Source organism: Rhincodon typus, chromosome 2, assembly GCF_021869965.1.
Source record: "Rhincodon typus isolate 14 chromosome 2, sRhiTyp1.1, whole genome shotgun sequence".
In the NCBI taxonomy this organism is placed as follows: domain Eukaryota; kingdom Metazoa; phylum Chordata; class Chondrichthyes; order Orectolobiformes; family Rhincodontidae; genus Rhincodon; species Rhincodon typus.
Window position 1 is genome coordinate 47,403,259 of NC_063333.1, and position 15,477 is coordinate 47,418,735.

The 15,477-nt window shown below is 39.3% G+C and overlaps 1 protein-coding gene across 3 annotated transcripts in view; it reads left to right on the forward strand.

The window, feature by feature from the left end:
• Window positions 1–15,477, forward strand: part of LOC109929541 (pituitary tumor-transforming gene 1 protein-interacting protein-like) — a 63,392-nt gene that overhangs the window by 8,001 nt on the left and 39,914 nt on the right. For all 3 annotated transcript variants that reach the window (XM_020529209.2, XM_048613082.1, XM_048613068.1), the window contains exons 4-5: window positions 2,376–2,505; window positions 8,798–8,863. In XM_020529209.2, the coding sequence (XP_020384798.2) occupies window positions 2,376–2,505; window positions 8,798–8,863 (196 nt within the window). The remainder of the gene's footprint in view (window positions 1–2,375; window positions 2,506–8,797; window positions 8,864–15,477) is intronic.

A 15,477-nucleotide genomic window follows, 5' to 3' on the forward strand; every position in this document is an offset into this window, starting at 1 on the left:
AGACCTGACATAGATTTTAAAAAATGTCAAATGAAATAGTTCTTTGTTTTGAAATTTTTGACTAAATTAGTAAATTTTACAATAACGTTCTTAGAGATTGACCATGTTTTTCTGTAAGATTCTATACCAAAGCAAGGAACAAGCATGATTGAATTCAGTACAGTACCATACACTGAGTTATCAGATGGATGAGAAGAATGTGACTGACCTTCAAGTGCAGCACAAATGACAAAAAATTAGAAACACAATGTTAAATTATTTATCTTTTACATTCAATAATGACCTTTGCACCTGCATTTTCTTATCTTTATTTCAGATGTCCACAATTTGTGTTTTCTTTACCAATACTAAATGACAAGAGCAAGGATAGAGTTTATAATGTCCAGAGTTTGGGACACCACAGAGCAATCTCTCTGTGTCCCCCTCCCAAGCCCCTGCACCCTCAAATTTCGTCTCATTCATTTTGGGGATGTGATGAGCACTACTCAGTTATTTCGGACTATGGAGTGAGGGAGAAGGTGACAGTAAAGTCATTTGGGGGCCATTTTTGTGCACCTTAGCATCACGCAGTATAGAATAGGCCAAAGACCATGGACTATCTACGCTAATCCCACTTCCCAGCACTTGGCCCATAGCCTTGCATATTATAACATTTCAAGTGCTCATTCACGTACTTATTAATAGTTATCAGATTTCCTGCCTCCATTTCTCTCCCAGGCCGTGTATTACAGCTACCCATGACCCGCTGGTGAAAAAAAACTTACATCAAATTCCCTCTAAACCTCCTGCCCTTTATCTCAAAATTATGCCCCCTTGTATTCACCCTTCAACTGAGATTAACAGCTATTTCCTGTCCATGCCCCTCATAATCTTACACATCTCAGTCAGGACCCTCTTAGCTTTCTCAGCTCTAAAGAAAGCAACTCAAGCCAGTCCTCCTCTCATACATAAATTGTTACAACCAGGTAACATCCTGGCGAATGTCCTCTGCACCTCCCCCAGTGCAATCACACCCTTCCTATAGTGTGGTGACCAGAACTGCACACCGTATTCAAGCTGTAGTCTAACCAATATATTTTTACGGTTGCAGGATAACCTCCCTGTTCTTATGATCAATGCAATAACTGATAAAGGCGTGTGTCCTGTATGCTGCCTTAACCACCCTATTAATCTGCCCTGCTGCCTTCAGGGATCTAAAGTCAAGCACCCCAAGATCCCTCCTTTCCTCTGAGCTTCCTAGGTCTTCTAACAGGTGACTCAGGTTTATTGGAAGCGATTGCAGAATAAATTGAATTACCACTGCCTTGGAAGAAAAAAAGTGTAATTTTGGGGCAATGTTTTAAAATAAAACCCACCTCTTCTGAGGCACTGATTTCAAATCTTTTTGTATTGTTGTAACTGCAAACAATTAAAGGAAGCATGTTGGTGCTCATACTCTAAATTCAGTTGTGATCAAAGGATACTACATGGTCTGCTTTTGGAACCACTTTTATGAATTGAGTGTGAGTTAGATTCATATCATGCTTTTGTGATTGAGACGCAAACATCTGTAAGAATATTCTAATAAGTAAATCTCATAACTTGATTTATATGTTTAGGTTTTGGTTTCCTTCTTAATCAGTTTTTTTAAATTCAGCAAAGCAGATTGAAGCATCTTGTCCTTTTTATCTTTTTTGTCCATGCAAATACTTTAACCTGCGATGAGCATTTCGTTTATGTTGAGTTTCTTGGACTTGACTTCCTTCCTGTTTGTAACAGGAAACTATGATAGAAGAGCATTCGTAGAATTCTCTTAAAGTTGGCCAATTAACATAACTTGTATTGAGTTCATTTTGAAATGAGTAAATGTGGAACTCGAAATAACTAGTTTTCGAAATAATCATTGTGTTGCATGTCAGGTTGTTAACGTCTAATCATTATGGCTATTTTCCTTCAGGTTTACTAATGAGACTGTTAAATAACTCTCCTGACCATATTAAAATTAGAAGACCAGGAAAATTGATGTGAACAGTGCAACATGCAAACAAGATATTTGTCCTGAATTGCTATCACAGTAGCTGTGTGTGTTGGTTTGTTTTCAGTCTATATCTCTCTACTTTTCCTCATTTCCACAATCTTCTGGTTCTGTTTCTGAACATAAATAGAACAACAGGTCACGAGAATCCTGCTGGAATTGATGACAAGCTCACCTGAAATGAAAGAGGGATCAATTTGACATCAATAAAGGAAATGAATTTAATGGCAAATAGTATATTGGAAATCCTGATCAAATACTGAAAACAAATTGCTGGGACATTTTGGTCATTTTGAAACAGTTTTGATCACAGTGCTGAGTTATTCTTGTCCTGAGTTCTGTTAATGTTATTTTTCTGCAGTGAACTTTGAATGTTTGATCATTGCCATGTCTGTGGTTGGAGGACTCATTCTGCTGCCTTTGGTATGTTGCTGCTGTTATTGCTGTTGCAAGAAGAAAGTATGTTGCTGTTGCAAGAGGAAATCCCATGGGTAATTATCTTTTTATAAATATTCTGAGCATGCATTGCAGTCTAGTCCCAGTCACTTACAGCTCTCAAAACCATAAGTTTCATTTAAAAGCAGAATGCCAGAGCAAAATGGCCACGTATTACTGACTGTTAAAAAATACATTTAGCCTATGGAAAGCATCTGAATTTATATGTCAGCCTTGTGGATCTGACTTGCTGATGTAATATAGGTAGACGATGCTAAGTGATAATTGTTTTTTCATAAAAGGAATATATCCACACCATTTGTAAAATCCTTCCCAGGCACGAGCCTACTATAGATGTTGGTGTGTTCACCGAGCTGACGGGCTTGATAGCAGACATATAAATTTGAACTGGCACAAGACAACAGCGCTTAACAGGAAGCTCCACAGCACTGAGGATGTCACCTAGTAAGGGGATGAAACGTCTGCTATCAAACCTTCCAGCTCGGCGAACACACCAACATCTACAGCCAGCACCCGAGCTACAAATCTTCACTCAAACCCTGAACAGACCTACTATTACAAAATAGAAATTGAGTTTATAAGTTTGCTGTTCAACATTTTTGAATGATGCTTACTCAAAAGTCTGGCTCCATTAGTTATGCCAAAAATGTAAAATTCAATATGTTTGCTCCTTGCTTGATGTAAAGGCAGAAAATTGCGTTTTTTAAAGTCAATAATGTTTATAAGTGACCAGTTTTCACACTCTTTACTAATTGCATGTTCATTGGGGCACTGCAATAGCACAAATAAATACTACGATGCTCCATAGAACAACATCGTGCTGGTCTAGTGCACATTACTCAGATTTTGTTAAACAAATTATGTGTTCATAGCTTGGCTCAACATAAAATGAGCAGTTAAGTGGCCTGAGATAACAAGGTGTAGAGGTGGATGAACACAGCAGGCCAAGCAGCATCAGAGGAGCAGGAAGGCTGACATTTCGGGCCTAGACCCTTCTTCAGAAATCCTTTTGAGTTGCTTTACCAACAACTTGAAAATAAAAATGGCTGTTGAATCATCTGGGGCCAATTTGAAAACAGTTGGATATTAAAGTTCTTATGCACTAATTCAAGTGGGGAACAAAGAAACAGAAGTAACAGTGTGAGGAACAAATCATGTAAAGTTACACCCACCAGAGCTGTGCTGCAGCGTTTTTTGTTGGTTTTAAATCACTATACTCTTTTTGCCACTTGCTAATGCTATAAATTGCTTTTTTTTTCCTACCTACATTCAGTTCTTTCCAGTTTCCCCAGTTGGCTCAAATGCAAAGAACAATACTTTCTTTAAATGCCATTTCCCTGAGATTTCTTGACAAAGATCTCGTAGGCTTTCCTCAGGATACTTTTATTATCTGCATTTTAATTCAAGGAAATCAAGTATGTTCCAGTGCATTTAAAAAAGCTACAGTAATTTGAAGTGGAGCAGAGCTATTATGAAAATTGTTTGCCTATATTCACTCTGCTGTTAAAATTCTATTCACTTTTTGTCACATCTTGATTCACTCCAGTGAATTTTTTGCCAACTTCCTAAGATCTGCCTCTGCTGCAAATTGCAACTTATCGAAAACATCATCTTGGCCTATGTATCCTTAATTATCCTGTCCTATTGTATCTTACCCTCTAAGTCCTGCTCTTTGTCTTCACATTTCTGACTTTCAGCTTTTCTGTTTCCCACAGCAAAGTTCAGACTACTTATTCTCATTTACAAATCTGATCATGCTTTCTGCTTCGTATTTCTATAATCAATTCAATCATGATCCAGAACACACTCTTTATCTCTCTGACTCTGACCTCCTTTGCATTCCACTTACATTTTGCTCAACATTTGGCAATGCTTTTCCACCAGTCCCTCTATTTTGCTACCCCAGGTGGGACTTGGATGGTAACTTGTAAGTGGTTGTGTTCCCACATGACATCTGCCTTTGTCCTTTTAGGAGCTCGAGTCCACAGATTTGGAGGATTTTTTTTTTGTAGATGATGCGCACTAAGTGTCTGTTGTGGAGAAGGTGAATGTTTAAAATGGTAAATGGGTGTCAGTTAAGTATACCATTCTGTCCCATATGGCATTGAACATCTTGTAAAACTTTTGGAACCACTTTCGTCTGGACCAGTGAAAAGTGTTTCATTACACTTTTCAATCAGCAATTTTTTTTAGTTTGTTCATGAGATGTGAGCATCGCTGGCTGGACCAGCATTTATTGCCTATACCTAATTGCCCAGAGGGCAGTTCAGAGTCAACCGCAGTGCTGTCGGTCTGGAGTCACATGTAGGCCAGATCAGGTAAGGATGGCAGTTTCCTTCCCTAAAGGACATTAGTGAACCAGGTGGGCTTTTCCTGACAATCAGCAAGAATCACCAGATTCTTTATTCCAGATTATTATTGAATTCCAATTCCACCATCTGCCTCGGTGGGATTCAAACCCATGTCCCCAGAACATGACCTGGGTCCATGGATTAATAGTCTAGCAATAATACCACTAGCCCATCGCCTACCCATACCACTCGGCCATCGCTTACCCATACTTAAAATATACAAGGGAGACCGGCAAATTATACACCCAAACACACCCAGGAGAATTAAAGCATAGAGGCGGCCAATCTGAAAGAAGGCATAAGTGTACCTATCAACAGCAAATATGGGAAAGAAACAACTTCCGTTAGGAAGAAAAAATGACTGTTAAGTGCTGGCAATGAGCAAGTTCTGTGCTGCTTTTTGCTGCAGCCAGGAACTGTGCCTGTGGGCAGGAATACTGGGGAGACGGGCAAGCCATAAGCCACATCTGGGGTTGCTGGGCCTGTTGCCAAAGCTGTGAGGAGTCTTTTGCCGAGGTGGGGAATGATGCTGGGAGTGCTGGCTCCTCAATCCCATGGGATGAGCGTGTCTGTAAGAGGGATGGAGGGAGAAAAGGAAGCTACATGAAGGTTGGGAGGAAGAAGGGAACTAGAAAGAGGTTGGAGGGGGTAAGAGACACTCTGGCGGCAAGGGAGATGGTGGGGTGGAAAGGAGGATGGTGATAAAGACTACAGAGAAGAGAGAACAGTTTTAAACATCAACAAAGCAAATAGTCAGCTAATTGGAAGACCGAAATCATGGTACCGCTGAGATAAAAAAGAATGTGCATCTATTGTTGAAGGCTGTGAAAGTTTAGTTGTTATATGCTGGAAATATATTGGATATATTGTAATAAACACTGCTAATTTTTTAAAAATGAATTTATAGGATATGGATAACATTAGTTGGGCCAGTATTTATTGTCTGTTCCTGGTTGCCTTGAGAATGTGGTGGTGTAAACCCTTCTTGAACCATTGCAGACCTTTTGGTGTAGGTACATCCACAATACCATTAGGGAGGGGTTCCAGAATTTGGATTCAGTCACACTGGTTCTGTCTGAGGATCCTTGGTGAATTTCGGCTGTGCATCTTCTAGATGGTGTGCGTTTCATCTACTGAACTTTGTTGGAGGTCAGGAGCTTTGTGGCCCAAGCAGAACCCAAAATGAGAGTCAGTTGGTAATTTATTGCTAAATCAATGCTGCTTGCAAGCTCTCTTGATAGCTTCCATCATTTTATTGATGATTGAGAGGAGTCTGAAGGGGCAGTAATTGCCTGGGTTGGATTTGTCCTGTTCTTGCGTGCAGGAAGTTGGTGGGCAATTTTCCACATTGTCTGGTAAGTGCCAGTATTATCGCTGTACTTGACCAGTTGCCTAGGGGCGTGGTTGATTCTGGAGCATACTTCGTCAGTATTATTACTGGACTGTTATCAGGACTTACAGCCTTTCTAATATCCAATGCATTCAGCCCTTTCTTGATGTTGTGTGGAGTGAATGAAGAATGCTGACCACAGTTCACTATTGGATGCTGCAAGACTGCAGAGACCATAAGAACTAAAATCTGAAATAGGCTATTCATCCCATCGAGTCTTTTCTTCCATTCAATGAGATGATGGCTGATCTGAAAATCCTCAACTTCACTTTTCTTGCCTTTTCCCCATAACTCCTGATTCCCTCACTGATTAAAAATCTTTAATCAGCCATGTTTCAGCCTTGAATATACTTGTCTGTGGTAAAGAATTCCACAGATTTGTTCCTTTCTGGAGAAGAAATTCGTCATTATTCCTGTCCTTACTGGGTGACCCATTTTTCTGAGAAGATCTGATCCTTTGTTTATGGAATCATTTAGGTCAGTGTATCATGAGTGGGCTAAACAGCAAAAGCAGCAAGTACTGCAATGTTGTAGCCTCATTAAGTTGAGACCTCATTTTTAGGTATACCTGGTACTGCTCGTGCCATGCCCATGTGCACTCTTCGTCGAACCAGGATTAATTCCCGTGGCTTGATGGTAATGCTAGAGAGAAGATATGCAATGCCCTGAGATTGGAGATTGTGTTGGAGTACATTTCTGCTGCTGCCAATGGCCCAAAAACCTCTCAGATATTGCTAGTCTTGATTTGCTAGTTTTGTTGGAAGTCTAGCCCATCTATCACATTGTTACATTTAAATCTGAAATGCAGTAAAATGCATAATAATTGTCTGGCTAAAGTGTTCTAGCTTTGTAACGTAAACATGAATTAGCTGTGATAACTAGGTGTAGAGCTGGATGAACACAGCAGGCCAGGCAGCATCAGAGGAGCAGGAAAGCTGACGTTTCGGGTCTGGACCCTTCTTCAGAAAAATAAAATGAATTAGCTGTGATCTTTTCAATCCATGGAAGTTGCATTTGGTGAAGACTTCATGTGTGTAGAATTGTTTTTACCCCTGCTTCTGACTTGTGCTGGTGACTGCTAGAAAGGCCTCGGGGAGTCAAGAGGTGAGTTATTTGCTGCTGAAAACTCAGTTGATAGTTGATGAGATTGACTTGCTCTGCTTTTGTGGTCAGGGCATACCTTGGCAATTCTACGACACCAGTTTATAGTCCAACAAGTTTATTTGAATACACAAGCTTTCAGAGTCTTACTTTGAAAACTTGTGTTTTCAAATAAACCTGTTGGACTATAACCTGGTGTTGTGTGATTTGTGATCTTGTCCACCCCAATCCAACACCGGCACCTCCACATCTTGGCAATTTTACACATTGTTAAATAGATAAGTGTTGTTTCAGAACAATTAAGCCTGTGGGCAGCTAACTCTGGTGTGTAAGCCTTCATTGCTAGAGCCTTTGCTTTCTCACGTACACTCATCTGTTTTGTGACAGTCCGTGGGTTATTCCATTTGATTGAAGATTAGCTTCGCTAAGGACTTCTGGAGGAGATGGGCATTAAGTTAGTACTTTTAACTGAACCTGATTGTAAACACATCAACTTTGTTTAGCGAGGTTCATGGGCTCTGCCACTGTTGAAGATCATGATGTTCATGGAGCATCCTATTTTTTTGTATAATTGTCCACTACCTTTGATGGCAGAGCGCAGGAGGATTGCAGCACTTTGTGAAACGTTATTTGGGGGAATATTTAGCTCTTTTGAAAACATCCACTACTTGGCATGCATTTAGGCCTGTATAATAGCTCTGCCATGTTGACGGAATCTGAATCATAGAATCCCTACAGTGTGGAAACAGAAAAACCCTCTGAAGAGCATCCCACCCAGACCCAACCCCTTGCCCTTTCCCTGTAACCCTACATTTCTCACGTACCTAACCTACACATCCTTGAACACTGTGGGCAATTTAACATGGCCAATCCACCTAACCTGCACATCTTTGGATTGTGAGAGGAAAGTGGAGCACTTAGCAGAAACCCACGCAGACATGGGGAGAGCATGCAAGCTCCACACAGACAGTTGCCCAAGGGTGGAATTAAACCCGGATCCCTGTGCTGTGAGGCAGCAGTGCTAACCACTGAGCCACCATGCTACCCTGGAATCAATAGAGACTTTGAAAACAGAATTGTATGTAGACTGAAAGGGGGAGAATCGCAGAGCTTTGGGGAAACAGCAGGAAGTTGGATCGAATTGGATAGGTCTTTCAAGAAAGCTGATACCTTACCATGAGCCGAAAGGCATCTTCCTGTGCTGTACGATTATATGATATAAGGCTTGTAAACAGCTTCACCAAATCTTTTGATCCACTCCGTGTTTAATTGGTCTTAACAAATCCAGTAATAGCAAAAGATAAGAACAATGAAGAAAGCAGCTCATAGTCTAAACATTGAGTCACAGCAAATAAAGTTAGTTATGTCAATTTAAATAACAAAAATAAATACGTCATACTGAAATGAATTTCTCAAATGAATTTTGCTGAGATAGATAATCAGAGTAATTATTTTTGTAAGTATTTTACCATTCGTTTGTCACAGTCATGATGAAGAGGAGGAGAGACTGGCCAAGCAGCGAGAGGAAAGAAAACAGTACAGGAAGAAAAGGTAAGGGTTGGAGGAGTTTACAATTGAGCATTAAATAGTTAATTTTATTTATTCAGTGCATTGATTCCCTGAGACTTTGGAAGCACTGATTCTGAGAACCTTTGTAATTTTTCTTTCACTTGCCGTTGCTGTATCCATATCTCTTGTTTCCATTACTCCTTAATATAAAAGAAAGACTTGCGGATGCTGGAAATCTGAAACAACAACAGAATTTGCTGGAGAAACTCAGCAGGTCTTGCAGCATCCATGGAGAGAAGGTAGAGTTAATGTTTCGAGTTCATAGTTCCTTGAAAATGGAGTCACAGGTAGACAAGGTCGTGAAGAAGTAAGGCAAGTACATTGCCTTTTTTGGTCAATGCATTGAGTATAGGAATCAGGAGGTCATGTTGTGGCTGTACAGGATAATGGTTAGGCCACTTTTGGAATACTGAGTTCAATTTAGTATCCTTTCTATAGGAAAGATGTTAAACCTAAAAGGGTTCAGGAGAAATTTACAGGGATGTTGCCAGAGTTGGTGGGTTTGAGCAATGGAGAGAGGATGAATTGCCTGGGGCTATTTACTCTGGAGCTTTGGCGGCTAAGGGGTGATCTTATAGAGATTTATAAAATCATGAAGGGCAAGGATAGGGTAAATAGTTAAGGTCTTTTTCTCGGGGTAGGGGAATCCAAAACTAGAGAGCGAAAAAATTTTTAAGGAACCTAAAGGGCAACTTTTTCATGCAGAGGGTGGTGTGTGTATGGAATGAACTGCCAGAGGAAATGGTGGAGGCTGGTACAATTACAACATTTAAAAGACACCTGAATGTACATATGAATAGGAAGGGTTTAGAAGTGTATGGGCCAAATGCTGGCAAGTAGGACTAGATTACATTAGGATATTTGGTTGGCATGGACAAGTTGGACCGAAGAGTCTTTTTCCGTGCTGTACATCTTCATGCCTCTATGACTCCAGTGACTCCCCTTCAGGTGTTCTGCTGAATTTCCCCAGCAATTTCTGTCTTTATTACACTTTTCCTTTCTCATTTTCTTGGCCACTTGGGTGACTTGTAATCATTGAGAAAGAATACAAAATACCTGCAAGTGAATTTAGGCAGTTGACAATAAAATCTTGCTCTTAACAGCACCTCTTGTTCCAGTCTTCTCCCAACTACGAACCCCACCCCCAGCCTCTCAATTACTCACTAACAGCCACCCAACTTATTTCTATTCTGTATCCTCCACCTTCACTTTCCCATGAACTTGAACCATTTCTACCATCTTTCAACTTTCCATCCAGCCACATCCATTTGCCCCTCATGCTTTATGTAGCTTGCATTACCCTTAATCTTTCATCATCATTACTTCTCAATCCCATACCGATGGTAGGCAGTGAGAGGAAACTAATCTTTACATGCTTTTCTTATCTATTTCAGTCAGGCTTGTTTGTTTTCAAAATATAACTTGTTTGTTTTAAGTGTTAAATGATAAGACATTCTATCCATCCTTTGTATACATGGATGCTTTTATTCTTTCACCCAATTTGACGGAGCAAACGGGATTTAAAAAAGGGGCTAGCTTTCAACCTTCTGGAACTGAAGTGAACTTTCATTAACTTTTGAGTCAGGAGGAGTATTCATGCATCTCTAAGTTCCACATTTAGGTCAAAAAATGTAAAACCTTTGATTGTAGATTGCAGGGAGTTCTAAGGCCTGACTTTCATGAATGCAGTTGGTACTGGCAGTGGCTCCTCCAGAAAGCCACTGCTGAAGTGGCAGCCTCAAACAAACTTTCAGCCTCTTATTTGCAATTGCCAGAAGTCCAACATCTGGGTAAAGAATACCTCCTTTCTTTCTTTTCCTAATATGAAACACACTATAGTTGTGGGCAAGCATATACCTACTTGTGGCCTAGTAAGTTATTTAACACTTGTTTAAAAAGCAAACATAATGTAACTGCTTTCAAATTTTTGAATCTATTTTGTTATAATGTTATCGCATGACCAGAGCTGACATAGAAACTTACCTGGAAACTCATGACTGGTGTACCAAATTTATATATAATATCCATTAGCCATTATGCAAAACATTGAGCTGAAGGTTGAGCAAAATACCACTTGTTTTGTTTTGAGTGTGTTAAAAATATGGCAGTTAAATTTAATTAATATTTTGTTAAAGGTTTCCTTTGCAAGTCTAGAATTCATATAAGGACCATTTGTAAACCCTGATCAAATTTCATGCAAAGAAGCACTAAATTAATAAAATTACTACCTTTTACAGTTTCCCATATTTTCAAAATTTAGTTATCCCTCATGGAGAAAACTTTCTAGGCCAGCTGGCCTTTTGGTCTCATCTCTCCTTCTCTGGATTTTTACACCCACACCCATCATCTCAAAGATATTGTCCACAATGCTCCTTTGGTACTTCCTCTTGAAGCTTTTTTGGAGGTGGGGAGGGAGAGAACTGACCCTGAGGGAAGTTTGACGTATAAAATATGGTTGCAGTGTTAGGAGAGAGAACACTGTGATGTCTTAATCACTTCTAAAGACTTTTTCTTTCTGTTTTTCCTGTTAGAAACTTTATTGCTTTTCGAAGAGTAAGGCCGATTTAAATTTAAAATTTAGTCTTTCTTTTGAAAGTAGCCTTTCATTGCATGCAGTTAATGTTTTCAAATGAGTTGAGGCTAATTTGATGAGGGCATGGTTACTTGAAGCATTTCTTCTCGTACAGTTTGTGGCAATTGGGTATGACTTACTGCTGTAAGATTCAGGCTGTTTGAACAGGGGCATCACTTTTAAATTGTGCAGTCAAAGGCAAAAGAATGATACTTGCTAGAAACAATGTTTACAATTGCCCACAGGTATTTCATAGTCTTTTTCACATTAGCTTCGAATTCATAGAATTCCCTGTCAATCCTTTCTCATTTCCAGGGATTTGCACTGTGAGTAAGGCAAGCAATGGAATGTTTGTCTGATTGATCAGAATGAAGAATGCTCACCTGTGATAGGTGGCAGTTTTAATCACCCCCCCCCCTCCCCAAAATGGGTGATTTAAACCTGAAGGGATATTATAATATCAAATCTCAAACCCATCACTCTGGTACCTATGGACGTTTCATCCTCTGAGCCATAATCTCTCTCAAACCTCACCTCTTCCATTGCCTCTGCACCTAGTCTTCCCAATTTCACCCAATCTCCTCTGAAGTGTCCAGTTGCAAACTCCAATCTATCCCCTCTCTGTCCCTCATGCTGACCTTTCTGACAATAATTGTCTGATTTTCTGCCTACTCTCTGCAGCTGCTTTTCAGGAAAAAGCTGACAATATGTTCAAAGTTTGCAGTCTGTTATAATTAATGAAGGAAATTTGTGAGTAGCATGCTTTTTCCAAAGCGCACAGTTGGGCAGATGAGACTTTCCACTGGTAATATATAAATTTTGTAAAATTGTTCTTGTAGTGTTTCTTGAAAATGACATTCCAACAATAAAATTGTTAATCAGAAGCGAATAATTACATTTCAATCCCCATGTTTAAGAAAGAATACAAATGCGTTAGCAGTTTAAACAAGGTTTATCTGATTGTTAGCTTTGTGGGTGAGACTGGAACTAGAGATCACAGTTTAAAAATAAAGGATCTTCCATTTAAGTTAGAGTTGAGGGTCGTGAATCTTTGGAACTTTCATCCCCATGCGATAGAAGCAGAGTCATAAGTATCTTTTTCGATCCCGAGATAAATTTTGAATTTGGAAAATGAATCTGACGAACAAAAATTCTGGGAACGCGCAGCAGATCTGGCAGCATCTGTGGAAAGAAAGCAGAGTGTGAAGGAACAGCGATTATGTTTCCAAGTCAAGTTGGTGAGCGGCTTGGAGGGGAACTTGAAAGTGGTGGTGATCCCATATATCTGAGTCCACGAAAGGATCAGCCATCCTCCCATATATCCTCAGAGTACTTCAGGGCTCTTAACAGATGCTGCCTAGGAATTGCAGTTGATTTTTAATCATTTTTTTTTAATATGCTTCCGGGTTCTGATCTGTCGTCATGATAGTTCACATCTTGTTTGAAGTTCAGTATGGTGAACCACTATTGAGGGCACATTGACATGTTTTTGTTGTATTATTTCACAAAGACAAATATTTTACAGGTTGAATTAGTAGGTCTAATTGAAATAGCCAGTGATAAACTAAAACGGTTTGATTTGCATTCGGTCACAGTTTGCCAAGTTATTGCACGCAGTGTTTTCAGATAGATTTCATGAAGGTAAATCCTTCAATTTGATGAATTACATGTGTAACAAGTAAATTAATCCTGACCAAGTAGCAAGTGGGATCATTATGTGTCAAAGTTACATTAGGCTTTGTAGGTTTGATTTGCTAAAAAGGCTTCAAAAGTATTAATGTCACCAGATTCAAACAGACCCTAGCTTTAAGCTGTTTAAATTTTGAAGAATTTCTAACTTTCCTCAGAAATGTAGCATTATTCTCATTTTGAATATTTTAATCTACCTAAACTTCTAGAATTAGAATTCGCTTTATTGTTACATGTACTCAAATGAGTACAGCAAAATGTTTAAAGTTGCCACGTACGGCGCATCTTAGGTACAAAGGTACCTAGGTACAGATTCTTAAGTACAAATTCTTAGGGAAAAAAAATACAAAAATAAAGAAATAAAGTCCAACACTACAGATTGTAGGAATAAATTACAAAAATAAAGAAATAAAAGTTCAGAGTAACAGTCCTTCCGACCCAGTCTATGCTGGCACCTAGCCTCCAGACCGCCCCAGGCTTCACCTCGAGGCTGGAAGTCCACAGTGAAGCCTCAGCCAGCTGCCAGGAGACCACCACAGTCTATCAAACATTTTTTGAATCTTGTACCTCCCCAATATGATTATTCTATTATTCAGTTTGTGGCATGAATGAAAATTAATACAGTAACAGGGATCTTGTTTAAATGTAATGACGAGTTTTCCTTATCTCATCCAGTTGAAACTTATAGTTTGATATTTTGAATTTAATATTTTAAATTTTGGAATTTTGACAGAACCAGTTGAATGCCCATATATGAACATACGAATTAACAGCAAAAGTAAGGCATTTGGCTGGTTGAGCCTGTTTCACCATTCATCTAGAGCATGGCTGGTCTGATCACTTCATATTCCTGGCTCTGATAGTCTTTTACGCACTTGCATATGAAGAGTCCAACTGCCTCTGCCTTAAAAATAATCCATAAACTCTGTGACCATCACCTTTTAAGTAAGAAAGTTCCAAAGACATGCTGCCCTCTGATAGAAAAAAAAACTTCTCCTTATCTCTGAGTGGGCAGACCCTGATTTTTCAACGGTGACCCTACCCAGGTCCAGTTTCTCTCACAAGAGGAAGCTTTCTTTACACATATACACCCCATTAGGATCCCTGAGGATCTTATAGGTTTCAATTAAATTGCCTCTACTTTTCTAAACTCAAACAATTACGAGCTCCACCCATTGAACCTTTCCCCTTAAGAAAATTGACCCCTCCAGGTAATGGTCTTGTAAACATTCACTGAACTGATTCCAATGCATATACATCCTTCCTAATGTAAAGCGATCAATACACTACACAGTACTTCAGATATGCTCTCAACACTGCCCTGCATAAATGAAGCACAACTATCTTAGTCCTATATTAAAGTCTCCTTGCAATAAACAATAACATTCTATTAGTTTTCCTTTTCACTTGCTGTACATGCATTCTAACCTTTTGTGATTCATGCATTAGAACACCTATTTCCCTCAATCTCCGGGCTCTGCAATCTCTCACCATTTAATTAATATGCTTTCATTTTAATTCTTCCTGCGAAAATAGACGCTTTAACTTTTCAATCTTAATATTTTAATTTTCATGTCTTTTCCACTCAAGTTATATCCCTTTGTAGCCTTCTTATTTCCTCTTCAAAACTTGCTTTCCTACCTGTCTGTCATCACCAAATTTAGCAACCGTACTTTTGGTGCTTTCATCTAAGTCATTCATATAAATTGTAAAATGCTGAAGCCCAGCACTGATTCTCGTGGCCCACCACTTCTTAATGTCTTGCCCACCAGAAAATGAGTCCTCCATGTCTACTGCCCCCATTTCCTGCTAGTTAGCTAATCTATCAATGAAGAGTCAATCCAGACTCCAAACATTAGCATCTGTGGAGAGAGAAACAGAGTTATGAGACTTGCTGAGTTTCTCCAGTGTTCAGTTTGTTTCAGATTTTCAGCATCTGTAGCATTTTGACTTTAATCTTCTTTCAAAGCCATTGTAACCCTTTGTACCATGAGTTTTATTTTCCTCAATAACCTTTGATGTGTCACCTTATCAGTTGCTTCTAGAAACTTAAGTGCTAACTATCACCAGTTCCCCTTTAGCCACAGCACGTTACTTAAAGAACTCGCAAGGAAATCAGTAAACATGATTTCCCTTTCACAAAACCACATTGCCTCTGCCTGATTACTAACTGCATGCTATAATGTCTTTAATAAAGTTTCTAACATCTTCCCTAAGATGGATGTTAACCTAACCAGCCTGTGGTTTCCCATTTTTGGTCTCCTTTTTTGAACATAGGAGTTAAACTCATTATTTTCTGACTCATTGTAACCTTTCTCGAATCTGCAAATCTCCA